The sequence below is a fragment of the Falco cherrug genome, chromosome 4 (genome assembly GCF_023634085.1).
Source record: "Falco cherrug isolate bFalChe1 chromosome 4, bFalChe1.pri, whole genome shotgun sequence".
NCBI lineage: Eukaryota > Metazoa > Chordata > Aves > Falconiformes > Falconidae > Falco > Falco cherrug.
Window position 1 is genome coordinate 16,159,620 of NC_073700.1, and position 22,057 is coordinate 16,181,676.

General features: G+C 45.7%; 1 protein-coding gene across 2 annotated transcripts in view; it reads left to right on the forward strand.

Moving 5' to 3' along the window:
- The window catches only part of SYNPR (synaptoporin), a 109,904-nt gene extending 88,436 nt beyond the window's left edge, over nt 1-21,468 (forward strand). For both annotated transcript variants that reach the window (XM_055709831.1, XM_005432554.4), the window contains 3 exons: nt 9,437-9,635; nt 18,744-18,935; nt 19,681-21,468. In XM_055709831.1, coding sequence (XP_055565806.1) covers nt 9,437-9,635; nt 18,744-18,935; nt 19,681-19,947 — 658 coding nt within the window. In that variant the 3' untranslated portion in view covers nt 19,948-21,468. The remainder of the gene's footprint in view (nt 1-9,436; nt 9,636-18,743; nt 18,936-19,680) is intronic.
- The last annotated feature ends 589 nt before the right edge of the window (nt 21,469-22,057 follow it).

Consider the following 22,057-nt stretch of genomic DNA (forward strand, 5'->3'; position numbering starts at 1 on the left):
TTTGAAATTTTAATATATATTCATGAACAGTCTCTGTGGTTTACTCAGTGATGGTGTTTTATCTGTGCCTGCCACAATGGCTTTTTCTAAAAGTCAGGCCTTTGACAACTTGCCTTGCAAATTTCTTTTTGCACATTTTCATGCTGCCAGTACAAAAGCAACCAAAGCAGAAACCCTTTGGCTTTGCTTTGTTTGGCATTTGATCCCATGCCCCAGACAGCATGTGATGACCCAGCTAGGGGACAATTGAGCACATGTCCTTCCCCTTTTCCCTGCTCCCAAACGCGTGTTGGCTGTGCAGCAGCCCTCAAAGTTTCCCCAGGAGCGTAGGGAACCAGATAAATGGGATGTCTTTGGTCTCCTCTCACACCTGGCTTCTACATGAAGTTCTTTGCCAAGAGTTTAATGCAATATTGCTTCTTATTCAATAGATGGAGAGGGTGGGCATCCAGCCCCATCCCTCATAGCTCCACTCGGTGAGGTCCCTCTCGCTGTCCTGTCTGGATTCCCAGGAGTGACCTTTGCGAGTTATTCAGTGTGAAGGTGCTGATGGTTTATCCAGAGGTCTGGCTCGGCTCCTGCCCTTCGTGCTGCTCGGGCTGCGACGGAGACCACGGGCTCCTGGAGGAAAGGATTTGACATGTACTTGGAATGAAAATATTTTGATAGAGATTTTTATTGGAGTCATGCCATAATACTCTACAGAGGACTTAATTTGATTGCCTTAAGTACCTTAGGCCAATATACTTGGGAAAATTATAGTTAAAATACAAAATTAATGTTAAAAAGACAATACAAGGAATAAACATAGCTGCATCTTCTGTAGTTGCTCTTGCATTTATCTTGGCTGGTCTTGGAGGTGAAATTGCTGCTTTCTGGGTTTACAGACCTAGATTAAACTGTATGTGAACGCTGCTTCTCTCAGGGATTTATGCTTTCAGGTGGTTCTGGCTGAACAACAGGTGATGCCCAAGAACTTGCATTGATTTTATGGGAAGATCATAACCCGTGTGATTGTGGAAGGTGAGGTGGCTTGGTGGTGGCGCGAGTGCTATGAACCAATGCGCGCAGCAGCGGAGCGTGCTGGGGTGCAGGAAGGGGGGCTCAGCAGTCCCACATCGCTCCATGCAAAAGCACTGCCAGGGGACTTGATACACCCAGCTCTCAGTAACAGTTTTATTAGATTCCATGACTTTTGTAGGCCTTTGCTTTGCACTTTCTATTGCTTATGTCACATATCCAGATGTTTATGTTTTGGTAGATTTTTCTCTGAACAGCAGCTTTTTTTCTGCTCTGACAGAGGCTTGTTAGTTTGGAGGCTAATTCCTGAGTAGGTCCAGCAGAGAGGGCAGCAGGAGGGACATCAGAGCTATGGCTTCAGTCAGGATCTCATGGTGGGACCGGGTAATGTTGGGCAGTTGAATATATGGCAATGCAGATACATGCCTGTGGCATTTCCAGGCCTCCAAATGTGCGTTATTCCGTGGACACGATGACTTTTTTTAAGATAATCAAGGGTTACCTTCCTTCAGAGATAATAGCTAGACTTCCCAGTGACTAGGAGGCAGTTCACCTCAAGAAAATAGGGAAATGAGAGCGTAGTGCCACCACTCTGTACCGCAGAGAACGTAAGTGCTGAATTTGAGGAGGTATTTGGGTTTGTAAAGACCAGTAGAGCATGTCTTTTGAGCGCTGTGCTCTGCTTGCACAGCAAGGAAAAGCGTGTGTTTCTGAGAAGAGCTGTGAAAATATCTTGGGAGATAAATCTGGGTCTGGATGTAGGCTTGGAAGTGGGGTTGGGATCACCCACTCAGCTTTCCGAGCACTCCCGGCGGCATGTGTGCTATAATGAGCCGTTTTATTTCTTTTTTGGTGCTACGACAGAGTACGAGGGTTTGCATTACTGCTACATGCACAGTCTGGGGAGGTTCATTGCTATGGCTGGCACACGTCTGGGATGTTTCTTCCTCTGGGAGTGTGACGAAGCTGTTACGCAGGCTGTTTTCCAAGAGCTTTGTGAACGTGATCACTGGAAGCAGGTCCTGCAAGAGGGTTCCCAGGCTGCAGACACGGCACTGCTGCCCTCTCCCCACCACCGCTGGGGTTGTCCCTATTCCAATGTCTTTAGACTCCATCCTCAAAAGGGTTTTGTAGCTTCCCTGCCTGAAGACCCGAGCGCGTCAGAGGGTCTCTGACTCACTGTATTAGCAGGAGAGAGATGTGAGGTGGTGAGGGATGGAGCAGAGGACATGCATGTCGTGCAGCTCTGGGTAGGCATCCTGGTGTGCCTGCTCTGAGCTGCCTGCACTGGGGGAATTGCTACTGCTCCCAGCACGGTACGCACAGTGTGGTGTGTTGCAACAGCAACTGTGGCTGACAGCTTGTCCTATTAAAAACACTACTGTAGGAAAATAGTACTGGCCAAATGTTTGCACAACGGCTATGTGCGAGTGAGGGCTGGGAACCTGACAAGTTAAGAAATCAAAAATATGGGGTGGGGGTGGGGGGATATTTTCCATTATTTTGACTGGAAATAAACCAGAAGAGGAGATAAAGGTTGCTACAGCTTTCCTGGTTAGCTTCCCAGCAGCGTCTTCTGGGGTATTTTTGGTGATGCTGCTTTGGACATGTGTTTGGATGGGTGTAAGCCACTGAAGGCAGCTGAAGCAAGGGGGAGATCTTTAGGATGTTCAAATGTCCAGGACATAAGTTAGGAATAAATGTTTGCAAGATGAAGTATGTGAGTGAAACTACTGGTAGTGTTGAATAATTCTAGAGAGATACGGGCTTTGGGATGTTTTGGGAAGAAACGGTGAGATTTCATTGAGAGAACAGAAGCTCAAGGTGAAATACTTTTTTTTTGAATGCTGTTTGATGAGCAAACTATATTCTTTCTTCCGCTAGAAAGCAAAGAAACAAAAGACCAAGGTTGGATTGCTGAGTCAGCTGGATAATTTTATTGTTGTTTTCCATCTCCAGAGAAAAATGAACTGATTTTGTAGGGATAGCTATGTGGTAGAAACTAATGTGCAGCTGCTCTGGAAGGGGAGGAGACGTAGGAGGGGAGGGTACTGAAGGCACCTTTGGATGCTGGGAAGTCTGGAGCGGGTATTTCTTTTTGCGGGGTGGTAGAGTGAGGTATGCAAAATTGCTGGGACAGTTAGGAAATACTGGCAAGCACCTCACAGTTTCAAATGTCTGTGGCATATGCAGGCAGCGCTGGGGTGCGCATTGTGGCAGATGGGCAGTGGCAAAAGCGGGGGACAGGAACGCTCAAGTAAATGATAATTTCTTCATCTTGGGAAGAGAGCTGTTAGGGAGCAGGCTTGGGGTGAGAAACAGTCTTGTCGCTGTTCGTGAAGGGGTAGAAAACTCTGGCTTTGCTAGGACACTACAAGTGCAAAAGGGCCAGGGAGCAGTTGTGTCCGTGATACCCGCTGTCCCGCTGCTGGGCTAAGCCCATCACAACCCCACGGCTGCCCAGGGCTCTGCTAACATTTCAGCTGTTTCACTGGAAGGGCTGGAGAGAACTTCAGCGTTAATGACTTTGAGCAGTTCAAATGTGGTATTAACAGGCTGACTACCTCAAGAAGAGACTGATGTCAACAGCTCCAGGATGCCTGGGTGCAAATGTTCAGAACCTACAGGAATTACTAGATAATGGTTATAATTGGCAAGAAATATGGACTGAGGGAAACCGCTTAGCAGCGGCTCCCTCTGCAAGAGTTCATGGTGTGTATGAGAGCTTGTAGCACAGCTTCGTTGCTGTAGGGTTCCCCCCTCCAGAGCAGATTTGGAAGGCAAAGGAGAAAGTTGCAGAGCTCAACTCCATCCACCCTTCCGAAGGCTGGAAGAAAGCCTGTTTCCTGTGGGCAGCCTTTCAGATAGCCAGAATTTAGCACTGAACATGCAGGGATGTCCAGCACCACAGGAAATGTTCTTTGCAGTGAGGAGCACTGTGTGCCTTGCTTCGTCCTTGAGAACAGGCTGGGAAGAGTGCTGGAAAAGCCAACAGACTTCCATTTCGTTAGAGAAAAGACCATTCCGTCTCAGGCAGATTTCCACTTTCACCTGAGCATTAAAGGTTACTTCTAAAGTATTTTTCTTAACGCAGGTAATATCTCTAGAGGAGCTTTACGGGAGTGATGAGCTCTGCTGTGAGAGGCAAGGCTCCCACTTCTTAGTTTTCTTCTACTAAACCTATGAAAATTCCCTGTTTGGTGTCTTGCAGGGGCATCTACCCCGGGACTGGCTGGCTGGAGGCACTGGTGTGAAAGCACATCAGCACAGTCCTCTGAAATGGGGGAGCTGCAGCCTTTCCAGGGTTAACTAAAAGAAATGCTTTTACACTGATCCCAGAGAAATGAAGGCGAAAAACCCTGTCATGTTCTTGTGCCTCGACAGAGCGGTTTGATTTGCTCAAGGGCCCTGTGACACTCAGCATCTCACTACTGTTGTTTTGAAATTTCATTTTCCCCCTCAATTTGAAGGTTATCAGCCAAGATAAACATCTCACTGCAAATTCCTCCACAAATGCTACCTGCAGTAACTAATTTCCAGCAGTATATTTCTCTCGTTACTTTGCAGACAATAAATACAATTGACAATTTGACTACCAGAAACAAGTGAGGGAGAAATAAAGCCCAGTAAAAGGATAATGGATCTCTGGGTTTTTGCAAGCACGTGTGTGGGTGTTGCAGATTTTGTTCAAGCATGTTGTAGACGGGTTGGGGGGTGGATTACAAGATGCTATTTTCAGAAAATAGGACAACCTGCCAAAACAGATAGCTTTTTTTTTTTGACTGTTTTTCACCACGTCCTAGTAAAAGAATGGAGAAACACTAACCCCATTGAGAATTTTTGGAAGCAGAACTTTATCTGTTATTTATTAATCCAGGCACTGATCAAAGCCCAGGAGAGGAAATCTGTGCCGGTTCATCAATAATACTTGAGCACATACTTGCTGTTAATTGCATGTTCTGTTGGTTTCAAGTCTAAGCCCTGTGTGCATTGCTGAAGGGGGAGGTTTGGTGAGTCAGGCAAGATTAGATCACTTGGTGCACACTCTCCTGCTTGGGCTTTTCCGTGTCCCTAATTCCGTGGAGTGGGACATGGGACAAGATGGGTCTTTGGGGTGGTTGGCTCTGACCATTTCTGTAACTCAAAGATCATCAGGTAGACTAGGCTGCTCAGAAAAAAAAGAGGGGCCATAATTAAAATTAAAATTGTGGCTTGAATATTGTGCTGAGAAAGTTCAGGAAGGAAAGGCAACTTGACATTTACATGGAGAGAGCACAGCTTCTGCTCCCCCACGCATATGCAACAGCTGTAGCTTTGTTCAGCATGTCTGGCTTCACGTCTTGTTTTCAGAGCAGGGGTAATTAGTGTCTGAAAATGTAACTGCTCTTCGCTATTGTGGAACAATGTAAAAATCCTTTTTTTCACTGTAAAACATTCCTGCCCTCTTTTGATCTTGTCAAACCAGACAATACAGCCGTCTTGTCATCATATTTCCCACGGCAACAGAAAGTTTGCCAAATGGTAGAAGAAACCTCAGAAGCCCTTAATTACTGTGACTTCATCGGTGAAACTTGACTGCCTTGGGTGGACTTGCTACAGATTCAAGGGAATTTGAGGGAATTTGGACCTGGATGGCTTGGCAGTGGCGGTGGCTGTTTGCAAACAGAACCAGCAGGTGAAGGGGATGGTGCCAGTGGCAGTGAGCAGCCAGGGCAACCTTGGTGCCACGCTGCCTGAGTGGGGGCTGCAAGGTCACATTCCTGAGTCATCAGCTTCATTTCTGAATTAATAACAGCACTCAGTGTAATACAAGGCAAAAAGCACTGTCCAGCTTATTTTTGGAGGAACTTAGAGGGGAAAGGTTTTTCACTACTTTTTTTCCCTGATTAGATCAATTTATTACTGAAGTGCTCTTTATTTACATTGTCCACCAAGTAGGGAAAATCACTTCTGCTAATGCAGCCCACCAGTATTGCTCAAGTGCTAACAAAGGGCACGATTGCAAAGGTCACTGCCAGGGCTTCTGGTTTTGCTTAAGAAATGGAGAGGCAAAGGTGAAATGCAGGGGTGGTGCTAGAGATAAGGGGAGCAGCAGAAGGAAGACGCAAGATGACTTGAAGGAAAAGGTGGGGTGCAAAGAGTGAGAGATAAGAGAAGATGAAAGAAGAACAAGTCAGAGAAAGCAAGATGCAGAACAGGTAGAATTACATCAAAAGTGGGAGGCAGAGGTAGAGGCAATTAATTTTTTGTGAGTCATCAACAAGCCATCCTGCCCCCAGAAAGGCTGACTCAGCAACATCGGTGGAAAAATCAGCGCTTTCTCTCTGGGATGCCATTCCAGATCAAAGAGGTTTCGATCAGTGAAACTGGATTTTCTGTCACTGATCCTCCCTTGCTTTAAAGAAACGCTTCAAATCTATCTTGCAAAGTCGACATCCACCCTAACCACCCCAGGGCTTGGCTCACTCATCTCTCTTCCCTGCCACGTCTTCTCTTCCCAGGTCTGAGTCATGGTCTATTTTGGGGCCCTTTGCACAACTGAGATCTCGGTTGTTTGGGCAGCGGTGAAGTGGCCGCAAGAGGCACCAATTACTGCACATCCTCTTGGACGCTAGGGAAATCTGAAGGAAAAAAAAAAAAAAAGAAAAAAAAAAAAAGCAAAGTGAATAAAAATAACTTGATGGAAGAAGATTTCTGTGATCTGGTATCCCTGACAGATGCTTGGCCACAAAAGCACTGCTGGGAAGATGCAAGTATGATGGTAATATAATGTATGAATGTGGGGGGTTTTCTGGCTTGATTCAGAACTAAGGTGCAGTCAGGAAAACAGGGATGGAAAAGGAAAGTGGTCTCAGAAAGGCTGATGGGTTGGTGGTGGTTAGACTGGGTGGGGCTGTGGTGACCGAGGCCAGTCAGAGGGGCCAGGGATGGGCAGCAGCTCCCAACCTAAATCCTGATAGAAACGTTCCTTAAGTTATTTCATCTTGGGTATACTCAGGAGTGTCAACTGCTACTTGCAACACCATGCGTTGCCCGGTGTGCTATTTCAGGACTCCAGGGGAGGAAAAAAAAACACCCTGAAGATGTGTTTTACATGACAAAATGTGTGCAGAATTGCCTTGTTAGTTTGTTTTTTGGTTTTTTTTTCCCCAAAAAAAGCAATCTGACTGTGTTTAATGTAACTCAGCCCATTTCCACGGTGGTTGTGCAAGCAATGTGAGGGGCAGAGCAATTCTCTAAAGCCTGTTAGCAGTGTGAGGTGGTGATGTAAAGCTAGAGGTCCCACCATTGCAGCCAAGCCTGGCTTTCTGGTGAGGGGACGGAGCCTTTTCACTGTGCTCAGCTGGAAAAGCAGAAAACACACCCTGAAACGGGGCCCTGGAAAAGCAGCTGTGGTACCTGAGCGCGACCGTTCAAACACAGCAAACGTGGTTAGTTATTCAAGAACCAGAAAATGATACTTAAGCATTTGGTGTTTTGGTGGGGGTGACAACAACAACAACAGACAAACACAAACCCTCACCCAACCTTGAATGTCTATACTGAGTTGCAAAGTCTGGGCTGATGATAGACCCTGGGTGTGCCAGGGGACAGGAGCACAGGGTGGCTGCCAGCGCTGGCTCTGCACACCTTGCAGGTGTCCCCTGCCCCGGGCTGGGTGGGGAGTGTGCTTGAAGCCAGCCTCAAGCCCTGGAGGGGACTGTGAGCGCAGCCTCTGGCTGTACACCATTGCATTCCCTCGGCAAGCAGGGATGGGGCCAAGATTCTTACTGATCCAGAGCCCTACAGAGGCTGCCACTGTTTTCAAAGGGTTTGGAACCAGGTTCCCAGCGTTCTGTGTCAGTACAGCACCTGAGCAGCTGCATGTGCCTGAGGAAAGCAGAGGAACCTTTCTTTTCAGACCATGCAGATCATGCATTTCAAATCTTTCTGTAATCCTGGCGAGGGTTAAAACAAAACCACCTTCTCTCCAGGCTGCAAAATTGGCATGACAGGCACTAGGAAATCTTCCTTCCATTTTTTTCACCCCCTTTAGAAAAGCACAATAAGCCTTGACAAAGTGTATGTGCACACTGTCTGATCATGAGCATTAGAGCCTCTCTTATGTGTTCAGTTTTCATCAGACTTTCCTGGGTTCACGTAGGGGAGGCGACTCAGCTGCTGCTCGTCTCCGCAGCCCAGGCAGACACATTTCTTGTTTTCATCCCACCACTACTATAGTGACAGAATCTCAGGGAAGAAAATGCCTGAGGCAAATAACCGGTGTTATGCGTCAACTGCTGATGAAAAGGTTCTGGCCACGCATTCGGGTACATTTAGTTTGGACCAGGAAAAGTGAAAAGTCATGCAATCCTCTAACATCCACTAATCCATCTTCTGTGATTTCTGCTGCAGGTGCTTTGTTTTCCTCTGGGGGCCCAACTTCTTATTTAGTCATATATTCATGGCTGCTGCTACAGTTGGGTTGCTGTTGCACACATTAATTGCCCTTGAGCAGAGGAATGTCTCCCAGAAGGCTTCATCCTTTCTCTGCACCAGATCATAACTTCTTTAATTGCTGCTGTTAACTTGCTGCTGGCTTCATCCTTTCCACTCTCCCTGCACAGAGCAGTGTGATCTCTGTGTCCCCACTGCTGGTAATCTGGGCCATGCAACAGGACCTGCCCAAGTACCCCTTCCAGGGATCCCCTTTCTCTTTCTGAATCAGAAATTAAAATCATTACAGCAAAAAAGAGTCTGGCAGGAGCCACCAGTCAGAGCCACAAATCTATTAGCTTGGCCGCTGATTGCAAACGGTGCGTGAGTATAAGGTTAGGGCTTTGGTTGCCTAAACCAGGGCATGCGGACGATTTCTTTGAGCCAAGTTGTGTATTCCTGCTGCAGCTTGGTTTTAAAAGCTTTTCATGTAGAAGTGCTCTGTGGCTCACGGCCCCAGGGGCTAGCAGCCCCGGGTAGTTATGCACTAGGCAGTTCTAGACAAGAAAGTCATAAACTTCCAAAGTCAGGTAGCTCATGGGCTTAGTATAGAGGATAGGACCTGTTTTCTGCTGCCTTGACTATAAGAATTTGAGAATCAAATTGGGTTTTGTGTTATCCTTTTTCAGTTGTTGCCATGGCAAAACCCCAGAAAGGAGAGGGAGTTTGTGTTAAACCATTGGAACATCAACTTTTTTCTGAGGCTGATTAAAAGATGTGCTTCAAGTCCTCAGTCTCACCTAGACACTCGCATGGAGGTAATCTCATGTGTACAAGCAGCTCTGATGAGCACAGCCCACAAGACCACTTGCACTCAAACAGGAGATCGATGCGCATCAGGAATGCGATAGGGAGACAGAGCAAATGTATTTATATCTTTATTCAGGTCACAGTTCCCTTTTTCTATACTTCACCTGCCGTTCTTTGGTATGTTTTCCAGGTTGCATCAAGTGAATTTCGATGCTCCCACTTGTGAAGGCAAGCGCCGAGAAAAGCTCTCCTTGATAGGGGACTTCTCCTCTTCAGCGGAGTTCTTTGTCACCATTGCAGTCTTTGCCTTCCTCTACTCGCTGGCGGCCACCGTGGTTTATATCTTCTTCCAGAACAAGTACCGTGAAAACAACAGAGGGCCTCTAATTGTAAGTGTGCATTTGCAGCATTTTCATGCAGAGGTCTTCACCTCTTGCTTTTTTTTGGTGGTCGAGGATGTAGTGTGGTCTGGGAGATCCAGGTGGCCCGATGCCCAAAGCATCTCTGCATTCATCTCTGTTTTTTTTAATCTTAATGATGATTTAAACTTGTAACATCAAACGTAACAAAGACTAAGTGCGGGTGGAGTTTAGTCCTAATCTTGTCTGTACTTGTGGGATTCCCTGCTGCTCTCCCACTGCATGTAGTGATGGTGTTCACACAAACAATGAACATGTAGCTGGGTGGTTGCAGAACTGGGGCCTGAGCCATACATCTGGGACAGCACAGCTTGGTCGGTGGGGAAAAAAGGGAAGAGGAGATCTTGGACATCACCCTAGCAAACAAATGAAACCATGCCCCTGACCAAAGCCTAGCCAGGGAGATTGCTTATTGCTAATTACCGCCAGGTACAGCCAAATTATTTTGCTTTGGAAAATTGTGGCTGGTTTTCCAGTATTACGCTGAGCTCCCAGCACATTTATGTCTCAGCACTGGTTTATGAGGTTCCTTACTTTCCAGTTATCATTCTATGCACCCATCAAGCTGTGGCTGTTCATGCCTTTATTTTTCTTTTTACTGATTCCTGAAGGCTTGTGACAAAAAGCAAGTGCTGCTGTGCATTCATTTTCTCATAAATCCAGACTGTAAAGGCAGTGAGAACTATTTTGTTGGCGGTGTGCTTTACCTGTCCACACATCCCAGCCCGTGGTACACCCCATGGGCTTGCCGGGCTGCCAAGGGCTGTGTGCTCATCCTCCGCTGCGCTCAAGTTGGGTCAGGTCTCCGCGGGCTGCAGCGCTGCAGCGCACTGTCCCTTCCATGGGCAGCCCTCTCCTGCGTGGCTGCAAGGGTGAGGTCACACTAAGGTAGAGGAAATATTTCTCTGATGTCTTGGTGTGAAGAGAGCAATTCAAAGGGGAGGTGGGCAGAGTTTAGTGAGAACTGATGTAAAGAGTTAGTTCTGGATTTCAGAAAAATCTAAATTTTACGATGGACAGAAAGCAGACATTTGGCTGAGATTTTGCCTTAAGTGACTGAAAGCCACCGGTAAAGAGCATAAGAAGAAAAAAACAGAAAGGAAAATAAATGCCAGCACAGAAAGGCTGTACCTGTTAAAGGGAATAACTACAGTAACAGTAAGCAAAAGATTAAACCGTAGGAAGGTAATCTTAGCATCACAGGGTTTTGCAGCAGGAAAATCTTTCCCTCAAGGAGATATGACTTGTTTTATTTAAGTTTGCATAATTCAGAACTGATGAATTGTTACAGAAGGAGAAATTCTAAATCCATATCAAATGAAATTAATCTCTTCATTTGGGGACTGTTGGGACCTTTCCTCTCTCCCTAGAAAATGGCAAGGAAAGGAGGGGAAATCTTCAGAGAGGAGAGGTAGAACAGGCAAGATAAAGGGGTCCCTACAGAAACAGTAAAGAAATGAAGTGCCTTGCTTCTTCTTGATTCGGTTGATATCAAGCAATATCTCATTTTGGACTGTCTCATCAAAGAATTAGTTGCAGAGATCTGCCACTTTAATTTTCTTGAGGAAAATAATTCTTTCTTCTCACCAACCACGTTATCCTGTGTAGCAACAGAATAAGGAAAGAGGAAGAAATAATACTAATAAGTCAGATTAGGATGTGGCTGTTTGCTATCGTCCAGGACCTTGCTGCTGCAGTCATGTTTGTCATAGGATGCGTGGTGCAATCCGCTACAGCGCTAACGTGGAGTTGATTTAATTTGTTCTGTGTAATAGACTGTAATTGAATCCACAGGTTAAATTTAACAGTGTCTGTTACCAAAGCCTCTGTTTGCTATTTCCCAGTCTTTAAACCAAGCCTAAATGACCTTATTTGTTCAGAATATAAAGATGCTTCTGAATTTGTCCTACAGCAAAAGCAGCTCCAGCGGGTGAGTGGTGGTGGGAAGTGGCTGAGGGTTGTGCTCAGCTTGTGCCTGCTGGGAGGGGAGTCCCATCTGCCCCAGCCCCACGCTTCAGCATCTCCTTTGCGCTGCCAGCTCTGTTGTGTTGGGTATTTTTAGAAAAAAAGACCCTTTTTCACCTGGACCACATCCTTGCTGGTCTCTCCGGAGGCTGCACAGTGCAATGGTTGCGAGACCACAGCCTGACTGGGACAGGGTGGGAGTCCTGCTGTGCAGTGGAGGTGTAGGGAAAATGCAGAGCCCCAGGCAGAGAAAAAACAAGTAACTGTAGCCAGGAGGAATTCAAGGGTCAAGGGAAACTCAGAGTGAAAACCAGCTTCCCCAGCCGCAGGGCTCACCTAAGGGGTGTAATGCATTGTGCAAAGGAGGCAGGCGATGCATCCTCCAGCTCCAGGGAGATGCTACACTGAACTGATGTACCCAGCAAGATCACACGTATATCACGTATATCAGATCAGATGTGTGAGTACGTCTCATCCCTGAGACTGTTCCTTCCAAAAAAAAAAAAAAAAAAAAAAAAGTGCTGCAGAAATCCGAGGTACTTTGTGCACACCCGAGTCCAGCCAGCAGCCACCAGCACGTGTGGGTGCAGGAGGCAGGGCAGCCCACACTGCTTTGTCGCCAGGTGGGATCTGTGTGGCAGGCACTGTTTCCAGACTACCATTTTTTTACCTCTTAGTGAAGAGTTAGAAGACGATAGTTTCATCTGTCCTTGCTTCTGCTGCAGTGCCTGATCACAAAAACCATTTTAAACCCATTCCCATTTTAAGCCTTGTGCTTCCTCTTGGCTTGATATTTGCTCAGTCTGGGATGACATCTGCCTTTAAGTGGCACCCTCTCCGAACTGGCTGCCTTTCCTCCTGACAAATTTTCAGGATTTGAAAAATGAGTATGACAGGAGAAGTGGAGAGTGGAAAAAAACCCTTTCACTTGAAATTTTAAAGTATTTAAAAAAAAAAAAACAACCTTGCACAGACAGTCAGAGAATCATCAATATATTACCAACATGCAGCAGCCTGACTGGATGCAGAATATACAATTATAAAGAATTTAATGACCACTAAGTCAGGAGAAACTCGCAAAGACATTTCAGTCACAGATGTTTCACATTTACCTTGTTTATACAGATATAGGGAAGCTCAACTGCATGTGCTGAGATCTCACAAAGCATCATTTTAACTGTGGAAAAATATTGTAACGTTCAGCCTGAAGTGAGACATCACGGCAAGGAAGGATTTCCAGTCGGTGAAGCCGTTATTCCTTCCGTGGCCGTTTGGATGGCACCTTGTTTCATTCGCTGTGCAGTGAGCCATGTCTGTTGCTAACATCGCCTGTCAGGTGTGGGGGATGAAAATCTTCCTTTTGGTAACACAGGGGCCCTGGTTGTGTCACACATCTGTGATGGAGGCAGGGTCACCCCTTCCCAGTGAGCCCTTGCTGTGTGCACCCTCCGCTTGCCTCGCTAGCTCCATGCAGAGACCATTCAGGGGGCGGGGGGGTCGTAATAGATAGATGAACCTAAGAGAGGACCTTGGATTCCCAGTTCCTAAAGCCACAAGGAGCAGTTTGCCAGATATTAAATACTTAATAGATATGTGCAATGTGTTTCTGAGCTCTGCAAACTGCAGCTGTGCGTTTAATTTCATTGCAAACTCCCGCCGATGCACACGTACAGGGAGGAGCTGGGGGCTCACCTCAGCGGTGACAAGTGCAAGCCAGTGTCTCAAATGACTGATTAGTGCTCCAGAGCCAAAAACATTTTAAAGAAAATTAATTGGAGATGGTGACTTAGATTTTAATGAATGCTATGTACAAAATCTCACCAGTTTTCAGTATGTCTGCATCTCCCAGACCAACCTAAACTGGTTTCCACTGGTGTACCACTATGTACCCTGGGGAGGCATTGCTGGTTTGTCATGAGAGCAGAGATGAGCTGCACCCTGGGACTGCTGCCCCTAGCACCTCTGTCTCGATGCCCTGCTTCAGATCTATACGTTTGCAGCTGCTTGCGAGCAGAGAGTACCCGACCCAACAGTTAGTCCTGTGCTGAAGTTTTAGGGGATCAGGGGTAGATGCTTCCATATATCTCTGGGAAAATAAAGGAAAGAATAGTCAGAGTCAATATGTATCTGTACGTATCACTCAGACGTCTTAATACCCCGTATGTACTCCATTTAAAACCCACGCTGACAACTCTGTCTCTGTGTGCCTTCAGGTTTGTCTTGGGGAAGTTATAGATTGGTCATGGAAAAACAAATATATTCATGTATAAATGTAAATGATCTTATTAGTATTCTGATCTACTAATACAAAAACATAAAAATATTTAGCCAAGAAAAGTGGCTGACATAGCCGTGAAAAGAAATATTTCATTTTTATAGTGATTAGTAGATAATCTCATTCTTACGGTGCATAAAGATGCTTACCTGTAAGAAGATGAAATCTTTCCTTTCCATCTGGAGTTATGTGAATAATCACATTAAGCAGTTTGGTTCTCGACACATGTTGCAGACCAAGCGAGTTAAGCACACTCCTAGTCTGCTCTTTGGAGATGTCTTTGATTAAATACGTTTTATTTCCTCCCCTTTTTCCAGCTTTCTAGAAAATGCATAGGAAAAGAATAGAGAGCCATCTGTAAAAACAAAGACTGAACTCTTGCAGTTTAAAAATGAAATTATGAATAACCTGAATAATTCTTTGCATTTCAAAGAGCTGTTTCAGCCCACTGTTGTCATCTCCTTTTCTGAAACACAAGACATGGTGACCTTGCTGTACACGCTGGTGCCTCCCGAAGGGCTCTGCACATCCCTGGCAGAAGCAAGCTTGCAAGGCCATACACCATTGCAAGAAGCACGTAATTCTTTCAAAACTTCATTCAGCAGAAAATCTGGGGTGGGACATTGTTCAAACCAAAAAAGAGCTAAAACGCCACTGTAGGAAGAAGGTGTTTGCTGCCTGCAGAAACCTGCTGTTGGACTTACCTGGTCTGGGGCTATGGTTCTCACTGGGGTGGTTCTTGAATTTTTAAGTTGTTTGTTACTGTGAAAGCAAATCCTCTGAATGGTTTGTCCCTGCTGGGGTAAAGAAATCTGCCTCTGCTCCTGCCTGGCTGCCCATGAAGCCTGTAGGCAATGCTGCTGGGCTGGGTGGGCTCTGGTGGGAGGGTTTGTAGGCTCTGGTGTGTGAGGAGTTGCTCCCTCGTCTGCTGTAAAAGTATTGAGAGGGTTTTGTCAGATGCAAAGGTTCTGTAGCAGGAGTGTTAGCAGATGGAAGCGCTTGCAGAGAGGCACTGAAAGCCCTGAGTGGAAGCCAGTTACGGGGCCCGCAGCTGTGGTTCAGTGAGGGAGGAGGGAGCGCCAGCGCAGCAGGGATGCTGGGCACCCTCCAGCCTGGCCAGAGCTGAGGTTTTGCACGTTTTCAAGCATAGCAGCCCAGGGCCATCATGCCAAACTTGGACCACGTTGGCCAGGAGAGAGAGCAGGGCAGAGTGCGCTCGGGGACACGTGTTACCGTGCCCTGGGGGTTGCTGGAGCCACGAGCAAAGGAAACACGTCCCCTTTCCAAGCCAACGAGCAGCTTCTGCAGATGCTTTTGGCTGGGTGAGATCGCGCTCGATGCTGACTGATCTGAAACTGTGCTCGGGAGGTTTAAGCAACTCAAAGTGATTGTCCCCTCCAGAGATGGGCATTTTGCAAAAGCCAGTAGCTTGATAGCAAGGAGAAATGTTTTAGTTGCCATGAAAAGAAAAGGCATTCACAGTTCTGTTCTAAAATGTATAATATACAAAACTGTTCCAAGTAGGCATTTTTGGCAAACTCAGTAATAGCAAGTTTCAACTTGAAAAAGGCAGCAAGATTATTTTTTTTGTTTGTTACACATACTTCAGGCTCTAAAAACTCCCTGCTTGGATATTCAGCATATTTTAAATACTGTTTTCTGCTTTCTCCTACACATTCCTATTTTGCCTCCTTCCCAAAGGCACCTGAAGGCAGACCAAAGTATCTCAGCTGAGATCCGAGAAAGAAACTTTGCAGTATTAGGAGCATAGCATAACTGTACAACAAGGCGCACAGAAGAGATCTGTAGACACCATTTCAAGAGAGCAACTACAAAAATTACTTTGTTCCAAAGGAAAAAAAGAATCACCCATGCTATGGGGATATTAAACATTCAAATGCAAGATTTGTTTTAGTATGCAGACGCTCTGGCTTTAATTACCAAGGAGAAATTCTCCAGATAGACATTAAGCCACAGAACAGCTTAGCTTGAAATTCACTTTTTAGCATGTCATTATCTTGTAGCTGCGTTCCACCCAGAGCTGTGAAAATGTTCAGCCAGAAATCCAAACCCACTTGAAAACAAGTGAGGTTCGAGTTCCAGCCAAAGCTGAAGGTTAGCGAAGATTCAGAATAAATAGGAAGATGGGAGTTTGCTCTAGTCATATATTTTGCTCCTTGCACAGCACGGAGGAGATGGAACAAATTCTCCAAGAGCCCAAGCCTCACCATGTAGCCTTGGTGAGAGCACCTGCTGAAAACTCCTGGTGTTTCATTTGCCTTTCTGACCAAACTTCTTGACAAGATGTTGGCCAGCTGGTGGATGGGCTGCGTGGTTCCTTCTCCGAGTGCCACTGCAGGATCTTTGCCTCTTGGCACGGTGTGTTTCTTGCACCTGGCCAGACTTTAACTGGTTTTGGAAGTTCCTGTGTAAGAGGGCTGATCCCATCCACCAGGAGTACAAAGCCTTTCCCCAGGGCTCCGATCTGCTCTCATAGGGGAATTGGTGGCAGAGAGGGCAGGGTTAGGTGCGTGTGGACACCCTGGTGCAGGGGAGCGGAGGAGGTCAGCAGAAGGCTGGAAGATGGGGTGAGATGGAGAAGGCAAGACCTGAGAAATAACACTAAATACTTCATCTCTTTAGGACCAGCCCCTCAACTGCACAGTGCCGCTGGGTGTTCCTACCAGCACGTTATAGCCAGCCATTAGTTGGGGTGATGGATTCCTGCACATCACAGTCACTTGTGCCATGAGTTGTACAACTGCCTCACCGGAACGGGGTCAGGGTCTACGAGGGGCTCCACAGCAGGTCCGAGCTGCTGCCACCTGCTCAAAGAACTTTGCTCACTTTAAAACTTCCCTCTTTTTAGCAAGTTTAAGCTCCTACATTGTGTTAGTTTTGGTACATTTGTCTCTGCTGCAGATTTCTCCCTGCTGTTATGCATTTATTTTGTTGCTGCCAATGAACTGATGGCGTGATTTAGATTGCAAAGTCTAGAAGCACGGTGGCATTGAGAGAGAATGGCTTGTCATTTTAAAAAATATATTCGCCTAAACTCTGGTGTGTCCCTGTCTATTGTGTCAATCAGCGCCTATATGGGGTCTTGGCATCCAGGTAGATAACGTGTCAAGCTTCATAGCAAATAAAGAGCATATCCCATCATAATCCACAGCTCAGTGAATGTCTGGTTTTTCTACCAACTGCAGTTTTTAGGAAATGTTTGCAATTGAATTGCCTCTAGGAGTCAGTTTCTCATGCAGTTACTGCTAGGACATATAAGATACAATAATTTCTTTCGCTGGAAATCTCCCTGAGAAGAAAAATTACTCTGGGCTATATGCCTCTGCCTACACAGAGTCTCTTTGGGTTTTAAGATAGTTTAAGAGCTTCACACTCTTCAAGAGATCCCATTTGGGCAGCATGAAGGGAGGTCAGAGGAACTCAAAGCTCTGTGGCAGACACAGACCTGCAGAAAACAAATTGTGGCACTGTTAAAAGAGAAGGATGTATTCTTTGGGAAAGCATCCAAGCACAGTTAATTTAATCCCATCTGCGTGAGTGGAGAAATCCTTTGTTCATGGCTGGCTTGTGCGGCTGGTTTATTGACTGGTGCCTCTTCCATCGTGCCGGAGGCTCGTGTCCTCCGTCCCTGCGGTGCCATGGGGAGCTCCTTCCCCAAATGTCAAGCATGCTTGTAGAAGAGGAGAATGATGTTTCTTAGGGATCACTTATTTCTTTGGATAGCAACCTGAAGTGCTGTATTCGTAATGAATGTTTTCTCTTCCTCCCATGTCCACCTTCACTGGGTAAGGAGGAAGGGGAAGCAGCCCCCATGGGAGGTGGGATATCAAGACGCAGCGATGCAGTTAGTGGTATGTTAGACTTTGGCACCTCTGCCATCTGTTGTGGGCTGACAGATGGGATGAAATATGACAGCAGAAAGGCTCTTCTGTTTTAGCAAGACACAAGAAAGCTTGAAAAATCACACCTCCTCCCTCCTTTCCCCCCAAACCCACACAACAACAGTGTCACTTGGCCACTTGTTCTGGCTAAGACAAGGAGAAGTTTATGCCTGTGTGTGCTCCTGAGAGTCTTTCGAGGGAAAAGTGAGCAGAGTGGTTCAGAACAGAGCTGCTCGGAGGCACTGGATCCAGGAGGGACCACCACCCCTTCTCCCCTCTTTCCACACGGAGAGGCGTTGGGAGCAAATGCTTTACCGGGACAGAGGGGAGCCTTGGTGCTTGGCAAGCCTTGCTGTTTATTTGTTTGCTCGTGATAATTAGCAGCTGCATGGCTCGTGCAGCAGGGACTTTTGGCCTTACCTGTAGCTGGTGAGAAAACTCCTCATCTGGTAGCTGAGGATCAGCCAGTTTCAGGTTCTCCCGGAGATGCTGCCGCAGATGGAAACATTTCCTATTGGAAACCCACCCCAGCTGTCTGTAGGAGCAGCCGGGGCCAGAGCCAGCCCTCGGGAGGGCCCAGCTCTTTTCCAGGCATCTCTGGTTTTTCATTGATCCCAATTCATCAGCCAGGTGCTGTGAACAGCTACATTTCCAAGGCAGCTCAGCATCCCGGGTACCGGCCAAACATTTGTGGGAATCTGGCCTCAAGGTCGGAGATGCAGATGGCAGCCGAAGGGCTCTGCCCCATCAGGCACATCAAGCGTTTCGAAAATCAGTGCTGTGGGTGATGACAGTCATCACAACATTCCACAAAATTACAAGCTCTTGTTTTCTCTCTCCTCTACTGCAAGCTTTTGGTTTTCTGGTGATTTTTAATATTTTTTTCCTCCCCACTGGACACACCAGTATAATGCTTCTAACTGATTTGTCTTTTAGGATTTCATTGTGACAGTGGTCTTCTCGTTCTTGTGGCTAGTGAGCTCATCTGCTTGGGCTAAAGGACTGTCAGATGTAAAGATTGCGACCGACCCAGACGAAGTGCTGTTACTGATGTCTGCCTGCAAACAGCAGTCCAACAAATGCTTGCCTGTTCGCAGCCCTGTTATGTCAAGCCTCAACACTTCGGTTGTAAGTGACTTTGATGACTGCTTTTCACCCTTACCTTGAACACATGTTTTCGTCTCTTTTCACCTGTGCATTGGCATAAATCGGCTGGTGTAAACCAGTTAGCTGAAATGATTTAATTGGAAGTACAGTCTTGCTGCGGGGAAAGGCAGAGCATGACTCATGGCAGCTACATGCCGTGGAGCTACAGTAGGATGAGGGCGCAAGGTTGGGATGGGGAGGATGCAAAGTGTCTGTCCAAGCGCATTGCTTGGCCTGTCTGCTTTTAACTTGCTCGCTGCGACAGGGGCTGTGTGTTCCTTTAGGAGGAAAAGGGGTTGTGCCTTAAATTCCTTTAAGAATACAACATAAAATTGGTCTTCAGAATGTAAAAAGAAAAAAAAAACAACAACAAAAAACATCCAGTTAGCTGACAAATTAATATCTCACTTTTTGGTTTATACCAATATTATCTTTCTATGGTTTCTTTAAATTAGATTACGTTTTCAAACAAAAACCCCTATGTTTTGGCCTAAAAGCTTAATCTTTTTTCGGAACAAAAAGGAAGACAGACACCTTGTGAGCTACAGCTAAGGGACATGAATTTGGGCATTTGCTCCAAAGCTGAGAAAATTTTCCAGCAGGTTTTGGGAGGAGGATGAGCTGGGAGCAGCTTTGACTTCTCCCAGAACCATGCAAGGGCCATAACATTGGGCTGGGCTGTGAGACCGCGGCTGCCGAGTGACAAGCTCCTCTTCTCCCCACCCAGGTCTTTGGCTTCTTGAACTTTATCCTCTGGGCAGGCAACATTTGGTTTGTGTTTAAGGAGACGGGCTGGCACTCCTCGGGCCAGCGGCACCCTCCGGACACCATGGAGAAGCAGCCCAGTGGCTACAACCAAGGTGGCTACAACCAAGACAGCTACGGGCCGGATGGTGGCTACAACCAGCCAGGCTCCTACGGGCAGGTGGGTGAATACGGCCAGTCGCAGAGCTACGGCCAGAGCGGGCCGACCTCCTTCGCTAATCAGATCTAGGGTTCACGCAGCATGAGCTCCTGCATCCCCCACGTGTAGAGAGTTTCACAGGTCTCAAGTTTCAGTGGCGCCAAGATTTTTAAGGGTTTTCCATAAATTACGACTACAACACGGTGTTTAATGTCAGTTGAAGATCTAAGCCTACCTCCTGAGGCAGGTGGGAGGTGGCCGGCGGGCTGGAGTTGGCCTTTTTTCCCCTGGCTAGCCAGATCCAGGGGATATGCTTGTGGCAGGTGATGCCCTGGAGTTAGTGTTGTAGTATGTACTGTAGAGATAACTTTATGGTAGTTTTCTATGTGTTAAGACGGTAGAAGCATTTTGTAGCCTCAAGTCTGTAGTATTTAATATGCATAATATAATTGAATTTCCTTCTGCATTTTGGTGAAAATCAAAAGTGTTTTACTATTATTTCTACAGAGTACTCTGTATATCCATGCATGTAACATTGCACCTAAATTTTCAAAACTGCCTGTCTGTGACTCTTTGGAGCACTTTTTTGTTAAACTTTTTTGTTTCAGACAATTTTACTATCATTTCAGTTAACTGAGTCATCCGTAATTTAGTGCATGGATAAGCAGTTTCATACTACCAAATGTCTGGACCGTGTAAACGGAACTTCTCGACTTCTGCCACTACATTTTGTTAAATGTATGTTTAAAAGAAGTATGCATCTTTTATATATTTTGCAGAGTTGAATATATGGCTTACCCAAGTTCTGAATGCTTTGTAACTAAAATGTTTTTCCTTGAAATGGCATTCAGTAGTATATATGGTACCTGACCAATGTTTATTCCATTTAACTCAGCTAAGTATTCATTCTGTAAACCACTATTTCTATGGATGTTTTGTGAATCTTTTAACGTGAGCTGTGGAGAATAAGGACCAAGTAACTGTGTTATATGTTTACAAAGGTATTTATTTAACTAAGATAACAGAGGTGCAGATATCAGTATACAAACCCATGGGAAAATGCCCTGCTGCTTAATACCGCAGAACATGAAAACCGCATATCACAACCATGTTGTTGTGACCTTACAAAGCATAAACATTCCTTTATACCCTCTTATAATAAGAAAACCTTTCCATCTGTGCTGTTTCGAGATGAAGTGTCCCTCTGTTAGGCTCCTGCTCTGAGCGCTAGCTTGGTGCTACTGGAGAATGTAACTGGATTGACCAAATAACCCAGGCTCGGAGGAACTCATCCTCAAAGAGCCAGAGCCAGGCTTGTAGCCCGTTCGGATCTCTCCCTGGGAAATTCAGCCCCTCCTCACTACAGCACATGGGATGCATTGACGCAAACAAAAACCTGAAGCACAATATAGTAATCAAAACTGATCATCTGCATTTCTAAATCAAAGTGTTATCAGTATATAATCTTATTGTATGAGCTGTAATGTTGAAAGCATCTTAGCTTAAAACAGCTTAGTCTCTTCTATGATTGTTGTAACCAATTTATGGCTACTCGGTGGATGAATCTATATTGTGATATCTATTTGACCCTAATAAAGTTATTGCATACAATGCCTGTTTTCAGAGTATGTTAATATTAAAATGTCACTGCAAAATAACTATGATAACTATTAAAGATAAAGAACTATTCCTGTGCTTTACCTTATTGGTCATATTCTTACTGTTTTCCAACACTTTTTATGAGGATTGTTTTAATGTACAGTAGAGTACGACACTTCTACAGACGCTTGTCATTAAAGGTCAGTATAACAATTAAAAAAAAATAATTAAAACTGTGTGATTGAATACCTGCCTGCCTCTTTACCTCTCTTTCCATCTGTCAGTTAGGACTAGCCCAGTACTGTGCTATCTCAGTTCTGTGGATTGCTGGAAAGCCATGTTTGAGCTGTAGAGAGGACAAAGCGGAATATCTGAATGTCCTGGTATTCCAAATGGGAGAAAAATACAATTCTATTGGTCAATGAAAAATTTTACTTAGTCCTTTTGTTCCTCTTTTTTTTTTTTTTTTTTTAGTTTGGAAAAGTCCAATATAGGCAAGCCAGGAGAAAGTGAAATCTATGTGAAGCAAAGGATGGGGGGAGGGGATGTATGCTCTTCATACCCCATCCCACATAGTCCTACTTCTTCTTTTTTCTGTTTG